Consider the following 12,836-nt stretch of genomic DNA (forward strand, 5'->3'; position numbering starts at 1 on the left):
TGGCCCTGGCTGGTCAGGTACTCCCTATGTAGACTAGGTTGGCCTCAATCTCACAAAGATCTGCCTGCTTCTGCTGCCTGAGTGCCATCATGCCCAACTCTGCGTTTTGTTGTTTTTCTGGTCTTTTTTTGAGACAGGGTCTCCCTGTAGCCCCAGCTGGCCTGGAACTTGCTGTGTAGACCAGGCTGGCCTTGAACTCACAGAGATTCACTTGCCTCTGCCTCCCGAGTGCTGGGACTACAGATAGGCACCACCACGCCTGGCTGTGTTCCTTTAATATATATATTTTTTTGGTGTGCTTTAATTATATGTATTTTTTTTTAAGTTTTTTTGTGTGTATGCTTTAATTATGTGTATTTGTGTCTGTATGTGGGAATGTGCACAAGTGAGGGTGCTCTCAGAGGCCAGGGATGTCGCCCTGGAGATACTTACAGATAGTTGTGAGCCACCTGATGTAGGTGCTGGGAGTTCAACTTGGGCTTTCTAAAAAAGCAATACATACTCTGTGGGAGTTTATGGCACAGAGCAAGTTTCCGAGAGAGCAGAGGGTGGTACTCGCTCGTGTCTGTTACCCACACCTCCCTGCGGAGTATTTTCAATGACTGCTTCAATCTTATCAGTTCTTTCCAGTCTGCTCCCCCCCACACACCCCAACACACACATAGGAAAACTTGGCTGGGCACAGAGCATCCTGGCCACATGGCTGAGCCAGATGATGTCCCACCCTATGACGGACAGTCCATGCCCTCCTGGCAGCTCTCCTGTGTGTTGGAGCCTCACAATGTGTAAGCAGGGATTGTCATTCCTGATACCTTTTTGAGCATCTTTCTCCAAACTAATTTGGTGGGTGGCAGCCTCCTGTTGCTCCCAGATGTGTCTGAAAAACACATGAAGGTCTGGAGATGTGGGTAGGTCTCAGACAGGCTGGGATTCCAGAAAACCCATGGAACCAGCAGCAGAGGAAGCCAACCACTGGACCTATCATTAGCTTCTTAGAAAAGCAGGTCTAGGGGCTCAGTAGAAGAGAGATGGACCTGCTTGGGGTACAGGGTTGCAAACTACAAAATAACTTATTTCTGCCAGTGTGGGTCCCCCAAGGGCTGATGCGGCAGAAACCCCAGGCCACTTGGCTCAGGTCCCTTCCAAGGAGGCAGTAAGGACTCTAGCAACGGTGAGTCCCACATCCTAGCAGTGTGTATATGAATGCCACCATCTGATGTGAGTTTCTGCACACCTGGTCAACACCTCTCCTTGCACTGGAACCTCATGTGGTGGATCTTTACCTTTCCAAGGGGTCCCAGGCCCATCCTGCTTCCACGAGAGCCTGCAGCAACCTGCCAGCTGAACAGGGAGCCAAGGGTGGTGGTTCAGGGATCTCGGCATCATCAGCTGAGCTGAGCTGAGCATTCTCCCACCTGATTCAGGCCCCTGCGGACATCCTGCCTGCGGCTGGTTCTTGCTCCCCCAGGTGCCTATGGAACATCTCCCCAGAGCCCTGTGAGGTCAGCCTGTGCCCCTATGGCAGACAACAGAGACTGAAGCAGGACCCACTGGAAGGAGCAGGGACTCCAGGTCTGCCTCTCCTACTTGGCAGAGAGGGGTTCCTCCAGCTAAACAGCTCTCCAGCAGACCCTAAGGACTAACACGGCCCCTTGGCCTAAGCACCAGGTGAAGGGTTTGCTTCCTACCCTGGCTCTGTTTGCTCAGAGATGGTGTCTTCTCCACCTCCAGCAGACATTACTCAGGTGCGTGTGCTTTGAAGGGTGCTGGGGTGGGGGTGAGCAGGTGCACCAGGAAGACCCCCCCAGCCCCTGGCTCTTTAAGAGGAGCACCTAAAGGGGCTGAGGCCCACCCTAAGCATAACTCCTGTTAGGCTGGGCAGGTCTCAGAACACTCCAAGGGCCACTAACCTGGGGCAGGAAATGGCACCAACCTAGTTGCTGACAGGGAAGGTTTAGGTCTTAGCTGGCAACAAGGTCTGGAGGTGGAGCTGGAAACGCTAGCCTGTCCCTTCCAAGCCAGGGTCTTTAGCAACTCTTCCGACACCCTAACAAAGGACCAGGTCCTCTGTGACCCCCCCATCCTGGGCTGTAGTGGGTCACACCCAGCCAATGCTGGAGGCTGGGGCAGGAGCCAGGACCCTTACAGTAGGGCCTGTCTTGCACCAAAGCACCACCTATTAAGATTTCAAGTCTTATGTGCTTTCTGGGCCCTTCCACCGTCTGAAGACTGGGATTTCAGATGGACACCAGGGGCCAGACAAGAGACAGGAGCTGTAGTTTTATTCCATGCTTTCCTGTCCCCTGGACACCCCAGACTGAGGAAGGGCAGGCTGCCAGGTCTGGCTGCGGCTTGAATCCAGTCACTGTGGGGGCCAAGTTGGGCCAGCGTAGGCAGAATCCACCATTTTCACATTTTCCTGGGTGGGTGTGGACGCTGAAGGCTGGGGCAGGCAGGACACCTTGTGTACCCCATATGAGGTGACCGAGTGTGCACTCGGGTGGCGCCAGCTGGACCCCTCAATCAGGCCCCAGGCAGGCAGGGGAAGTGGACTTCCAATGCACCGGGGTTATATAAAGTGACCAAGGCTATGACAAGGGGGCTGGCAGGGTCAGGACAGTGTAAAAAAGTCTCACACTCACATACCACACAGACACGCAAACATACAGATCGGTAAAAACATGAGGCTGACCTCTGTCCTCACACCACACTCTGCCGGCCCCCAGTCGCCTCAAAGTCAGACACACTGGAATGACTTCCCTGCCCAAAGTCAATGAAAATCCCTTCGGAGTCTGAGTCTGCAGACTCCAGGATCTGGTCCACTAGTGTCTCTGGGCTCGAGGTAAGTGGAGAGCCATGGGCTGGGTCCTGCTCTGGGGAGTGGACAGGGGGGTACAGTCTGCTGGGGCAGGGCCCCAAGTGAGGTGTTGGAGACGGCCTGAAGTCCCCTGAAGGGCCCTGGCCAGGTGTGTCCACGAAGTCCTGGGGTTCAGGGCAGGACGTCATCTCAGAGACAGAGTGCCTGCGGATGCTGGTGCTGCCGGCCACTGCACCCTCTGCCTCGTGCTCGGCCACGGGGTTGAGCAGTGGTGTATTGTAGCTTTTGGAGCGTACCACCGGGTTCTTGGCCAGGATGTCCCCAGAGCGGGAGCGTCGTAGAAGGCGTTTCTCTACAGGGAGAGACGAGTCATATGCTGGATGGGGGTTGCTGGCCCCCATGCTCCCTGCCCATCTCAGATCCTGCCTCTGGGTAGAGGCTCAGGCCAAGCATCTATCCTCCAAGGGCCATGCAGGAAAAGGCTTGGCAGCTGCCGGTGCTGGCCTAGCCCTACCAGCTCTTGCCTGCCAGGAGCGAAAGCCTTCTGCTCAGCTCGAGAACTTGATCTGACATTCTCAGCTTCAGGCTGAGCAAGCAGTGGGACCATGTAGGTAGGAGAAAGGCTTCCATGTATGTACCTGCAGTTCCCAATAGTGGCCATGGGGTGGCACTGATAAGCGAGACAAGGCATTAGACCAGGAGGCCAGAGGGTCCCTCCATGGGGCAGAGTCCCACTGTCCTGAGCCACACAAGGTTTGGTAGGTGGATGTTTCTCAGCTGTCAGAATCTTGCCCAAGCTTAGATACCCCACTACAGGGCTTTATAGCCATAGTTATCGCCCCAAATAATGGTGAGCCTTCTAACCCTGTATCCTGGATGTTCCTGTGGTCTGGGATACTCCCCAACTCAGCAGCCCAGCAGTCACCAGAGGGACTCATTGGCCCATGTTCTCTGCTGGACCAGAGCTTGTGAGAGTGGGGCTTGGTTTCCGGGCTGGTGCACAGTAGGTGCCCAAGTTAATGTTGCTGAACAAGGGGGTGACATGGCCTCTGAGGGATATGCCAGGCTGCCCTCTGTCTACTTGCATCACAGACTGGCACCCTAGGGATGCAGGAGGCTCTCTGAATGGCGGGTTTCTGTGGGGAGTCCTCAGTTCCTGTTCTGGGGGTGTCAGCCACCCTTCAACATTCTCCACCTGGTGGGTCCAGGTCAGCACACACCAGGGGCAGCCTTGTTTCGTGACTACAGCAGATTTCCCCAAGGAATCCTGGTTCTATCACCACTGTCACCCCGGCCTTAGCCCCAGGGGGCCCTTACCGAGGATGCAGGAGTGGGTGAAGGGCCCTTCATTAGAGTAGAGGCCATAGGTGCCCAGGTATGGCGATACCACCTTTTGGATCAGAGTCTCTAGGCGCAGGTAGTCCTCGGTCACGCCCCTGGATTCATGTACTCCCTGCAACAAGAGAGTGGGGTTCACATACCTGGACCCAAGTAGCCTGTCCCTGCAGACCCCCCCGAACCCCCGGGTGGGAGAATACTCCTTGCTGTTCCAGTTCCCTCCATGGCTGGACACCCCATGCCATAGGAGGATCTACCCTGGAAGCCCTGGGGTCCTGGGGGTGCTTTAGGAGACATGAGCTGGCCTAACCCAGGAGGACCTAGCTTATCCTTTGAGATCCTGCCCCTAATCTGCTCAAAGGTCAGTCACATCCCCAGCCCTTGGATGTTCCTGAGGTAAGATCTCATTATGTATCTCAAGCTAGCCTTGAACTTGAGATTCTCCTGCCTCAACGCTTTAGAGCCAGGATTGTAGGTATGTGCCACCATATCCCTTCCTATTCCATTTCTATAAATATTTTTTGTAAATCTTCGAAGGTTTTTTTTTTTCTTTTTTCTTTTTTTTTTTTTTTTTTAAAAAAACCCACACTTTAAATTGGGGCTGGAGAGCTGCTCAGCCGGTTAAAAGCACTTGACTGCTCTTGCAGAGGACCCAGGTTCAATTCCCAGCACCCACATGGAGGCTAACAATCATCCATGTCCTTAAGTCCAGTTCTAGGGGAATTTGACACCTTCCTCTGATTCTGTGGGCACTGTACAGCATGGGTGCACTAACATACATGCAGATAATACACTCATACACATAAAAATAAAATTTAAGCTGGGCGTGGTGGTGCACGCCTATAGTCCCAGCACTTGGGAGGCAGAGGCAGGCAGATCTCTGTGAGTTCAAGGCCAGCCTGGTCTACATAGTGAGTTCTAGGACAGCTGGGGCTACAAGGAGACCTTGCTTCAAAAACAGAAAAAAAAAAAAACCTTTAAATTTTATTGTTTTTATTTTATGTGTACGCATGTATTTCCTGCATGTAGATAAGTGCACCCGTGTCGTGCAATGCCCATGTAGGTCAGAAGAGGCTGTCAGATCCCCTGGGACAGGAGTTATGGACAGTTGTTAGCTGCCATGTGGGTGCTGGGATTCGAACCCGGGTCTTCTACAAGAACAACCAGTGTTCTTAACCACTGAGCCATCTGTCCAGCCTGCAAAATAAAAAAACCCTTTAAATTAATGAGCTATGTGTGGTGCACAAGAGTGCAGGTGCCTGTGGAAGTCAAAGGGATCAGATTCCCCAGGAGCTGGACTACAGGAGGCTGTAAGTCACGTGATGTGGTTGCTGGAAACCGAACTTTAGAACAACAACAAATGCTCCTAGCTGCTGAGCCGTCTCTCCAGCCACACCTCTGTAAGTCTGATGAAGTTACATCTCCCCTGCCCTTGACACAAGTGAAAAACAGGCCTGGGGCCTCTGGCACATGGCTATTGAGTGTGACCAGAACCCCATCACTCAGACCCCCAGGAGGAACTGTGATGGGGGAGGGGAGCGTCAGCGGCACATAGTAGGCCTCAATACACGGCAACCAACAGCTGTAAAGTGAGATCCACTCCAAACTTTAAACAGTGGAGGCCAAACATGAGGTCATGGGACAAGTTTACGGCAGACTACATCAAAGGGGCACGGTAGGCATGGAGACAGGTAATGGGGACAGTTGGTAGGTGGGGCACTGGTGGTAGAGGCTGCGGTCCTAAATTCCTGGACAGTGGAGCAGTAACCAGAAAGTGGCACAAGACATAGCAGCCAGCAGGGGGCAGCACCATGCAGGCCGTGGCTGCCATTTCCCACCCCTGAAATCCCAGCCCCTAGCCCCCTGGGGACTGAACCTTCCATGGCTCCCGTTACCTATCTCCATACCTACCATGCCCCTCCTGTTAGGAGGTCTTCCTCTCGCACAGAAGGTAAGATTGATGGCTCCAGCCTCTACCCAATCAGACCAGACCAAATCTATGGAAATTCTGCTCACAGGCCAGCATCCAGCTCGGCTCCTGCAAACCCTGCACTGTAGCCCCTTTCATGCTACAGAATCTTGACTACTTCCCTCTGCCCCAGACCTGATCCACAGACCACAGTTTTCAAAGTATTTCCACATGTACTGGGGACTTGGCACCTGTGAGGGTCAGTCAGGGTGACAAAATGGGGCAGTTGGCAGACCCTGCATTCTTGTAACAGTAAGGAGAGTTGGCACAGTGTAAGGTGCTGTGCCCACTGCAGGCTGGTGGCCCAGGGCTTCCCATTCCTGGGGCCAGGGCCATTATTCCAGCTACACCAGTGGGCTGCTAACAGCTGGACTCCCTGAGGAAGGTCAACTGTACCAAGTATCTGGAACCAGTGTGTGTGCGTGGTGCATGCTCCCCAGCCCCAGTGACTGACAGGACATGAAGACCCACCCCTACCATGAGGAATACACTTCTGGTCCAGTTCATACCCCAGTCCTGAAGCCTAATCTGACCCCTCTCTGCTGTCTGTCTCTTCCCACCATCTCCCTGTCTGCATCCCAGGTCTCCCAACCCTTATCGCACCTGCAGCACCAGCAGCATCTGTGCAATGGCGGGGGGTACTCGGGCGTGGGCACGGGCCAGTGCATCCTCCAGCTTCACGCTGAGGGTGATGGTGTTCCGGAAGTGCAGCAGGGCTAGCTGGCGCACTGATGGCTCCTTGCCCTGTGGACACAGGGAGCGGCACACTGACACCACTGCTATCACGCATGGCTTCATCTCTCCCCTCCACGTCTCGGGTGGGAGCTGGGAATGGGCTCCATGACCTCAGCCCCTCCCTCATTCTCTCCCACATGATCTCTCTCTCAAGGACCCCCAAGGCCTCTCATGGTGGGCAGAGCCCTGCTCTGTGGCTGTGTTTCACAAATCTAGGCCCAGGAGCAGCATGATGTGATCTTGCAGGGACTGAGACAGAATGTGAAGGGCCATGGGTGTGCCTGGAAGAGGCAGCCTGGGTTGGAGCAGAGGGGCCCCCAGGCCGTAAGAGCCTCCTTCCCAGAGCCATCCTTGGTCCATGCAGTGGGCACCCAGGGCTCCCCTCACCCCCATGTGTCAGGCACACACCTGCACAGGGTAGAAGATGGCCTGCAGTGTGGGCAGCACATCGGAGAAGAAGAAATCCCAGGTTTCTGCCAGCGAGTCCAGCAGCTTCTGTCCTGTGGGCAGGAGGAGCCATTTCAGCATGTCCAGACACCCTGGCAGACCCTCCTAGCCACCCAGGATCAGGAGCTAAGCAAGTGTGGGCAGTGCCCAGAGTCCCTGCTGAGGCCTCATCTGCCCCTGCCTATTGCTCTACCTCTCATGCCTCTGCTTCCCTGTGTGGGGTGGTGACAAGGCCCACCTTCTATAGGGGTCAAAGGAGACTAAGTCAAAAAAGTGCTCAGGCCAGGACTTGGCAGCAGTGGACGCCAGCAGCTGGTTCTTGTCCCTCTGCTTGGGTGTGCCCTGCACAAGAACTGGGCTCCCATCCCAATCTTGTCAGACCTTTTCAACAGCCCCGAGTGCCCGGGGAGTCTGTCTACCTGCTTCCTATACTCTGCTGTCTGACTAGGACACAGCTATAGAGACCTGCTACGTGACAGGGAAGCAGGATACAGAATGGTCTTGGGAGAGACAAAGGGTGAGGGGGTGACCTCCAGGGTCAGTGACACTGGCTGCAGTCTCTGGCTCCCCGCCTTGAGGGCCCAGAGGGTCAGCAAGGAGGGCTTCTCAGAGGACATGTTATCTGAGCTGACTTCCCAGACGGACATCTCCTGACATGTGACAACCCCTCCCCATCCTCCACCAAAGGAGGAAAAAAAAAAAAGCAGCTGTATAGGAAAAAGGAACCTGGACAAGCTGTGGGGACAAGGCTGGCCCCAGGCAGGGTGGCACCATCTGCCAAGTGGGTGGCCCTTGGGGAACAGGGCAGTTAGGGAGCCCCAAACTGGCTCTAGGTTCTGTGGCTTACAGACCTACATCCACCAGGGTATACAGGACTGGGATGAAGGGCTGCTAGGTCTAGAACAAACAGGCCCAGTGCATATCGCCAAGGCAGAGCACCAGGGAAGGGTCCTCAACTGCGGGCCAGCCTGCCTATCTCCAAGTTTCCATGGGAACGAGGAGGCACCCCAAGAAGGTCTTACTTAGCTTTCCAGCACTTGTGGAACTCTCCCCCAAAGAAAGCCTCAAGTCTATGCAAGGTGAGGGTGTAGGGAACACAGGGATCTGGTCCATGGAGCAGGCTGGCTCCAGTCCTCCAGAGTGGAATACACCTGGCTCCAGGGACGCCTACACCTGGTTCCAGGGACCAGGAGGCAGCAGGAATGCCTGGGGCAGGCGGATGCTCATGGCCCGGTGGAACCCTGCTCCACACACAAAGTCCTTTCAGTTCCTGCCATCCTACAGGAAGAAAGGCTGCTCAGTCCCGGCTGGCTGTGGGGTGGCCCTGGGCACTGGCCAGGGCAGTGAGCCACCAAGCTCAGGCCATCCTCCAGCCCACGGGGCGCGCACGCTGCAGAAAGCAGATGTTCTAAGACACAGAATGTAGGTCCTGGCTGCAGCCGCATGCTGACCAAGGCCCAGAATGGCCTGGTCCCTCCCTGGCTGGGCTCTTGCCTGGGACTGTGGGTTGGGCTATCTACTAGGAAGGGGGGTCAGTAGAGGCTAGAGTCAGACACATGACCTGAAGCCTTGCTCTGTGGTTGCTGGGGACCTTCCTAAGTTCTTCCACCTGGACCCAGCAGCACCATCTGTGAACTGGGCAGAAGTCCCTAGGGATTTATGTCAAAGCACCCAGTGTTTGCTGCTAATGTGACATGGCTTGTGTGAGTGCGTGCACCTTGCTTGGTCCTCAGCCAGAAGTAGAGGAGGAGGAAACTAGAGCGAAGAGGCACCAGCCTGGGTGTGACAGGCTGGGGCTCCATGCTGGCTGTCACTGGACAGTCAAGCTCTCCTTTATTCAGTTCCAGAGTGGTGGGAACCAGTAGGAGAGAGCCAGGTGGATCCAGCTCCAGTCCACAGACACCCAGGGACGACCACAGGGAAATGACACAGGGAGGACTAACTATATGGCGCAGGGAGGGGGAAGACGCTGGGCTGCTGGGGCATGGATACACAAGCTACATGGGGTTCAGGTCCTTGGCTAAGTGAGAGACAGCAGATCCCAGCCCTGACAGCATAAGACTACTGTGACCCCAAGTGGCTAGCTGGGTACATTCCTGTGAGGTGCCAGGCCAGAGGTCCTCCTGCAGGAAGCCCTCTGCCCTCTGCCTCTAGTTGGCCCAACCTCCAGGAATCGCCATTTGTGGGCTCACGTCTGAGGCCTCACTGGAGGCTGCAGAGGGGGTAGGTACCCACCACCTGCCCCCCCATGCATCCCCTCCAGCAGTCACACACAGAGGGCACAGCTGGCTCCAGGGAGTATCTCAAGGGAGAAGGAATTTCATGGGGTAAACCTTGGGAAGGGAGGCCAAGGTGGCTGACCAGGGCACAGATGGATGCTGTCACTAGTCTAACAGGGGGGGGCTCCTCAGCAGACACACGTGGAGGCCCTATCCAGGGGCCACCAAGGTGGCACGAGCCCTGCCCTCCCCAGGGCCTCCCTTGACCCTGATCTTCAGTATGCAGGCCTGTCACTACCTTATCCATGTCTCTGTCCCCATGGAGTTTTTCCATCTCTATGTCCCCAGAGACTACCTGGGGCCCTGACATGGATGGAGATCATTCAACTGACCATTTAGTAGGTGGCCCTGGTGGCTGACATGTTGAGTAAGTAAGTCATGTTTCACAGTGGCCTGCTGCCTGCTGCTTGCCCCAAGGCCTCCAGGTCAGACAATGCTTCTCAGGACCGCCCTCTGTCCTTTCCCTGAGGCCCAGAGTTACCCAGCTGAGGCCTCACAGACCTCACAAAGCTGCCCTTTTCTGAGGACTCAGCTCCCCTGGCTGCGCTGGTGGGAGGCGCAGGCACCGCGGGGAATGTGCTGTGTCAGGCTGGTCAGGAGGACGTGGGAGGCCTCTTCCTCAGGTGCCAAACACTCCTGGTGCCAAGCTGTAGGCTTGGCTGCTGACTTCTCCAGAAAGCCCCTGGACTTGGGCTCCCTGGGCCTCCTGCTCAAGTCCAGTGGTTTCAGGGTTTTCTCAGTCCTGCCTTGGCTAGCCTTGCCTGACACATGTGGGCAGATGATGAACAGGAGTCTCCTGGAATGAGGCAGGCCTCTGGGCCTCAGCTTCCTGTTCCCCGAGGTGGGCTGACAGCCCTCTGCTCAGGGCCCAGCAAGGACTGACAAAGGAACCCAACAGCTAGTGAGTGACAAGTATAACCCCGAGGACCAGCCACCTGCTCCACATCCAGCTCTGACAAGTACTGCATTGTGGCCTGAGCAGAACTGAGTGCTTGTGTCTCCTTCACAGGGCTGCTGGGGCACCCAACCAGCCAGGAGATGCAACAGGCCAGGGACAGACTATAACAGAGTGAGCACATACCTGCTACCAGGCCCACAGAGGTGCACAACAATCGCTCACAAAGTCCACAGTCAGCAGAGGGCCTGATGCACAGTAGGGAGGTGCTTATCAAATGCTCATAGCACGAAGCCAGCACAGGGACTGGTATACAGTAGGTGCTTGTAAAATGTTCAGGGTCTGAAGCCAACATAGAACCTGGTGCACAGCAGGTGCTTGCCAACTGCTTATGGAACCCACAATTGGCACAAAGCACGACACATGATAGGCGCTTGTCAAATGTTCCTAACATTCATCTGAACCTAGCACAGGACCTGATATACAGTAGGCACCTCTCAGGTGCTCACAGGACATGAAGCCAGCACAAGGCCAGATGCTCAGTGGGAATTTGCAAATGAGAACTGGTGTGTGCCAATCCTCTAGGCACTGGCCTTGCCACACACCCATCCCTCCCTAAAGGAAGCATACCTTGGCTATTGCCCCAAGACCCTCTAATACCTGGGGTCTGAAGTGCCAGGGACCAGCAGGAGGTCAAGGCCCTCTACCCAATGATGAGACCCGAGTCAGGCAGGGAGGCAGGTTGGGATTGCAGGACCTTGGGAAGGACCAGGGGTGTATGCCGTTGCATTATGCGCCAGGTTCAAATCCTGTCTTAGCCCCTTCCCTGCAGTATGACCTAGAACAAACTGCCCACTACCTCTGCTGTCCCCAGGTGGGAACAAGGACCTTTACCCTAGCCAGTTCTCTAGTCTGTCTCCCAGGCAACAAGAGTCCTCTCAGGGTTTGGATATGAAGTAGCCCCCAAGGCCCGTGTGTTATGGACTTGGTTCCCAGCCATCAGTGCTGCAGAGGGGAGTGGATCCTGAGGGTGCTGGTTTCATCACTGGACTGACCCATAGACCAGTTCGGAGCTGAATGGGCTTTACAGGTGGGGCCTGGATGGAGGAAGTGGGTCACTAGGTGCGATGGTTAATACTGTCAACAGGATTTAGAATCACCTAGGAGACATACCTCTGGGTATGTCTGTGAGTTTCTAGGCTGGTTTAACTGAGGAGGGAAAGACCCACCCTCATTGTGAGCAGCACCATCCAGGACTATATAAAAAGAAGAATGTGAGCTGGGCCCCAGCATTCATTCGGCTGCATGGGACTGGCCTCCAATCAGCAGACTATGGACAGATGCCTTCACCCAAGCTTGGTTGCACCCACTCACCTAGGATCATCACAGCCAAACTTAACTGTTTAGCTCCTAAAGAAAGGAGGGGCAGAGAGAGTCAGCCACACCTCCTAACCAACCAGTAGGGGCTAAGGGTATAGAAGCTGAGGAGGCCCTAGGGAGGCTTTCTCCATTTCCTGCAGTGGTGGGGAGGTCACATCCACGCCTGGACTAAAACTTTTCAGTGCAGTGTGGCACACCCACACTCCTGTGAGGAAACCCCATGAACTTACTGCTCTCCCAAACCGCAGTTTGTGAAACTGGACCTCTGTTTGTCATAGGGACCTAGGGAGCTGCTGGACAATGTCTGTACCTCCCAGAAGGAATTTTAGCTGCATGTCTCTCTGCTCCCCGACTGCAGATGTGACGAGCTGCCTCGCGCTCCTGTTACTGTGCCTGTTACCACCATGGTGAGGGGTACTCTCAAACTATGAGCAAAGTAGTTATTTCCTGCAGCTGCCTTTTTAGGTATTTTGTCACCATGAGAGAAGCCACACACTGAGAAGGGTTCTGAAGGATATGCCTTGCTCCTGTCCCTTCCTCTTGCTGTCTCTCTCCTTCCTGGCCACCAAGAACTGAGCAGCTTTGCTGTGCCATGAAACTCAGCCCCATCTCACACTCAGTGTGATCAGGCCAAGCGTCCTACACTGTGAGCCAAACATACTGGTTAGCGCCGTTAACTTGACACAATATAGAATCACTTGGGAAGAGACTCAATGAGGGATCATCCAGATCAGGTTGGCTTGTGGGAGTGTCTGTAGGGGATGGTCTTGATTATTAACTGATGAAGGAAGGCCAAGCCCACTGTGCGTGAGACCATTCCCCAGGGAGGGGTTTGGGGGTAGGGGTGAGGGTTGGTTCTGAACTCAGAGAGGGGAAACGAAGCTGAGCACAGGGGTGGCGAGCAGGCAGCGTGCGCTCCTGTCTGTCTGCTCCTGACTGTGGACGGACAAGCTCCTGTCTTGACTTCCCCCCAAT

At 55.1% G+C, this 12,836-nt stretch overlaps 1 protein-coding gene across 11 annotated transcripts in view; it reads right to left on the reverse strand.

Annotated features, from left to right (window-relative positions):
* Positions 1-2,265: 2,265 nt before the first annotated feature.
* Positions 2,266-12,836, reverse strand: part of Prr5 (proline rich 5) — a 46,929-nt gene continuing 36,358 nt past the window's right edge. For all 11 annotated transcript variants that reach the window (XM_008844714.2, XM_029569124.1, XM_029569129.1 and 8 more), the window contains 4 exons: positions 7,269-7,360; positions 6,729-6,869; positions 4,136-4,271; positions 2,266-3,170 (listed from right to left, as the gene is read on the reverse strand). In XM_008844714.2, coding sequence (XP_008842936.1) covers positions 2,701-3,170; positions 4,136-4,271; positions 6,729-6,869; positions 7,269-7,360 — 839 coding nt within the window. In that variant the 3' untranslated portion in view covers positions 2,266-2,700. The remainder of the gene's footprint in view (positions 3,171-4,135; positions 4,272-6,728; positions 6,870-7,268; positions 7,361-12,836) is intronic.

Source organism: Nannospalax galili, unplaced genomic scaffold (genome assembly GCF_000622305.1).
Source record: "Nannospalax galili isolate Female #2095 unplaced genomic scaffold, S.galili_v1.0 scaffold180, whole genome shotgun sequence".
Lineage (NCBI taxonomy): Eukaryota > Metazoa > Chordata > Mammalia > Rodentia > Spalacidae > Nannospalax > Nannospalax galili.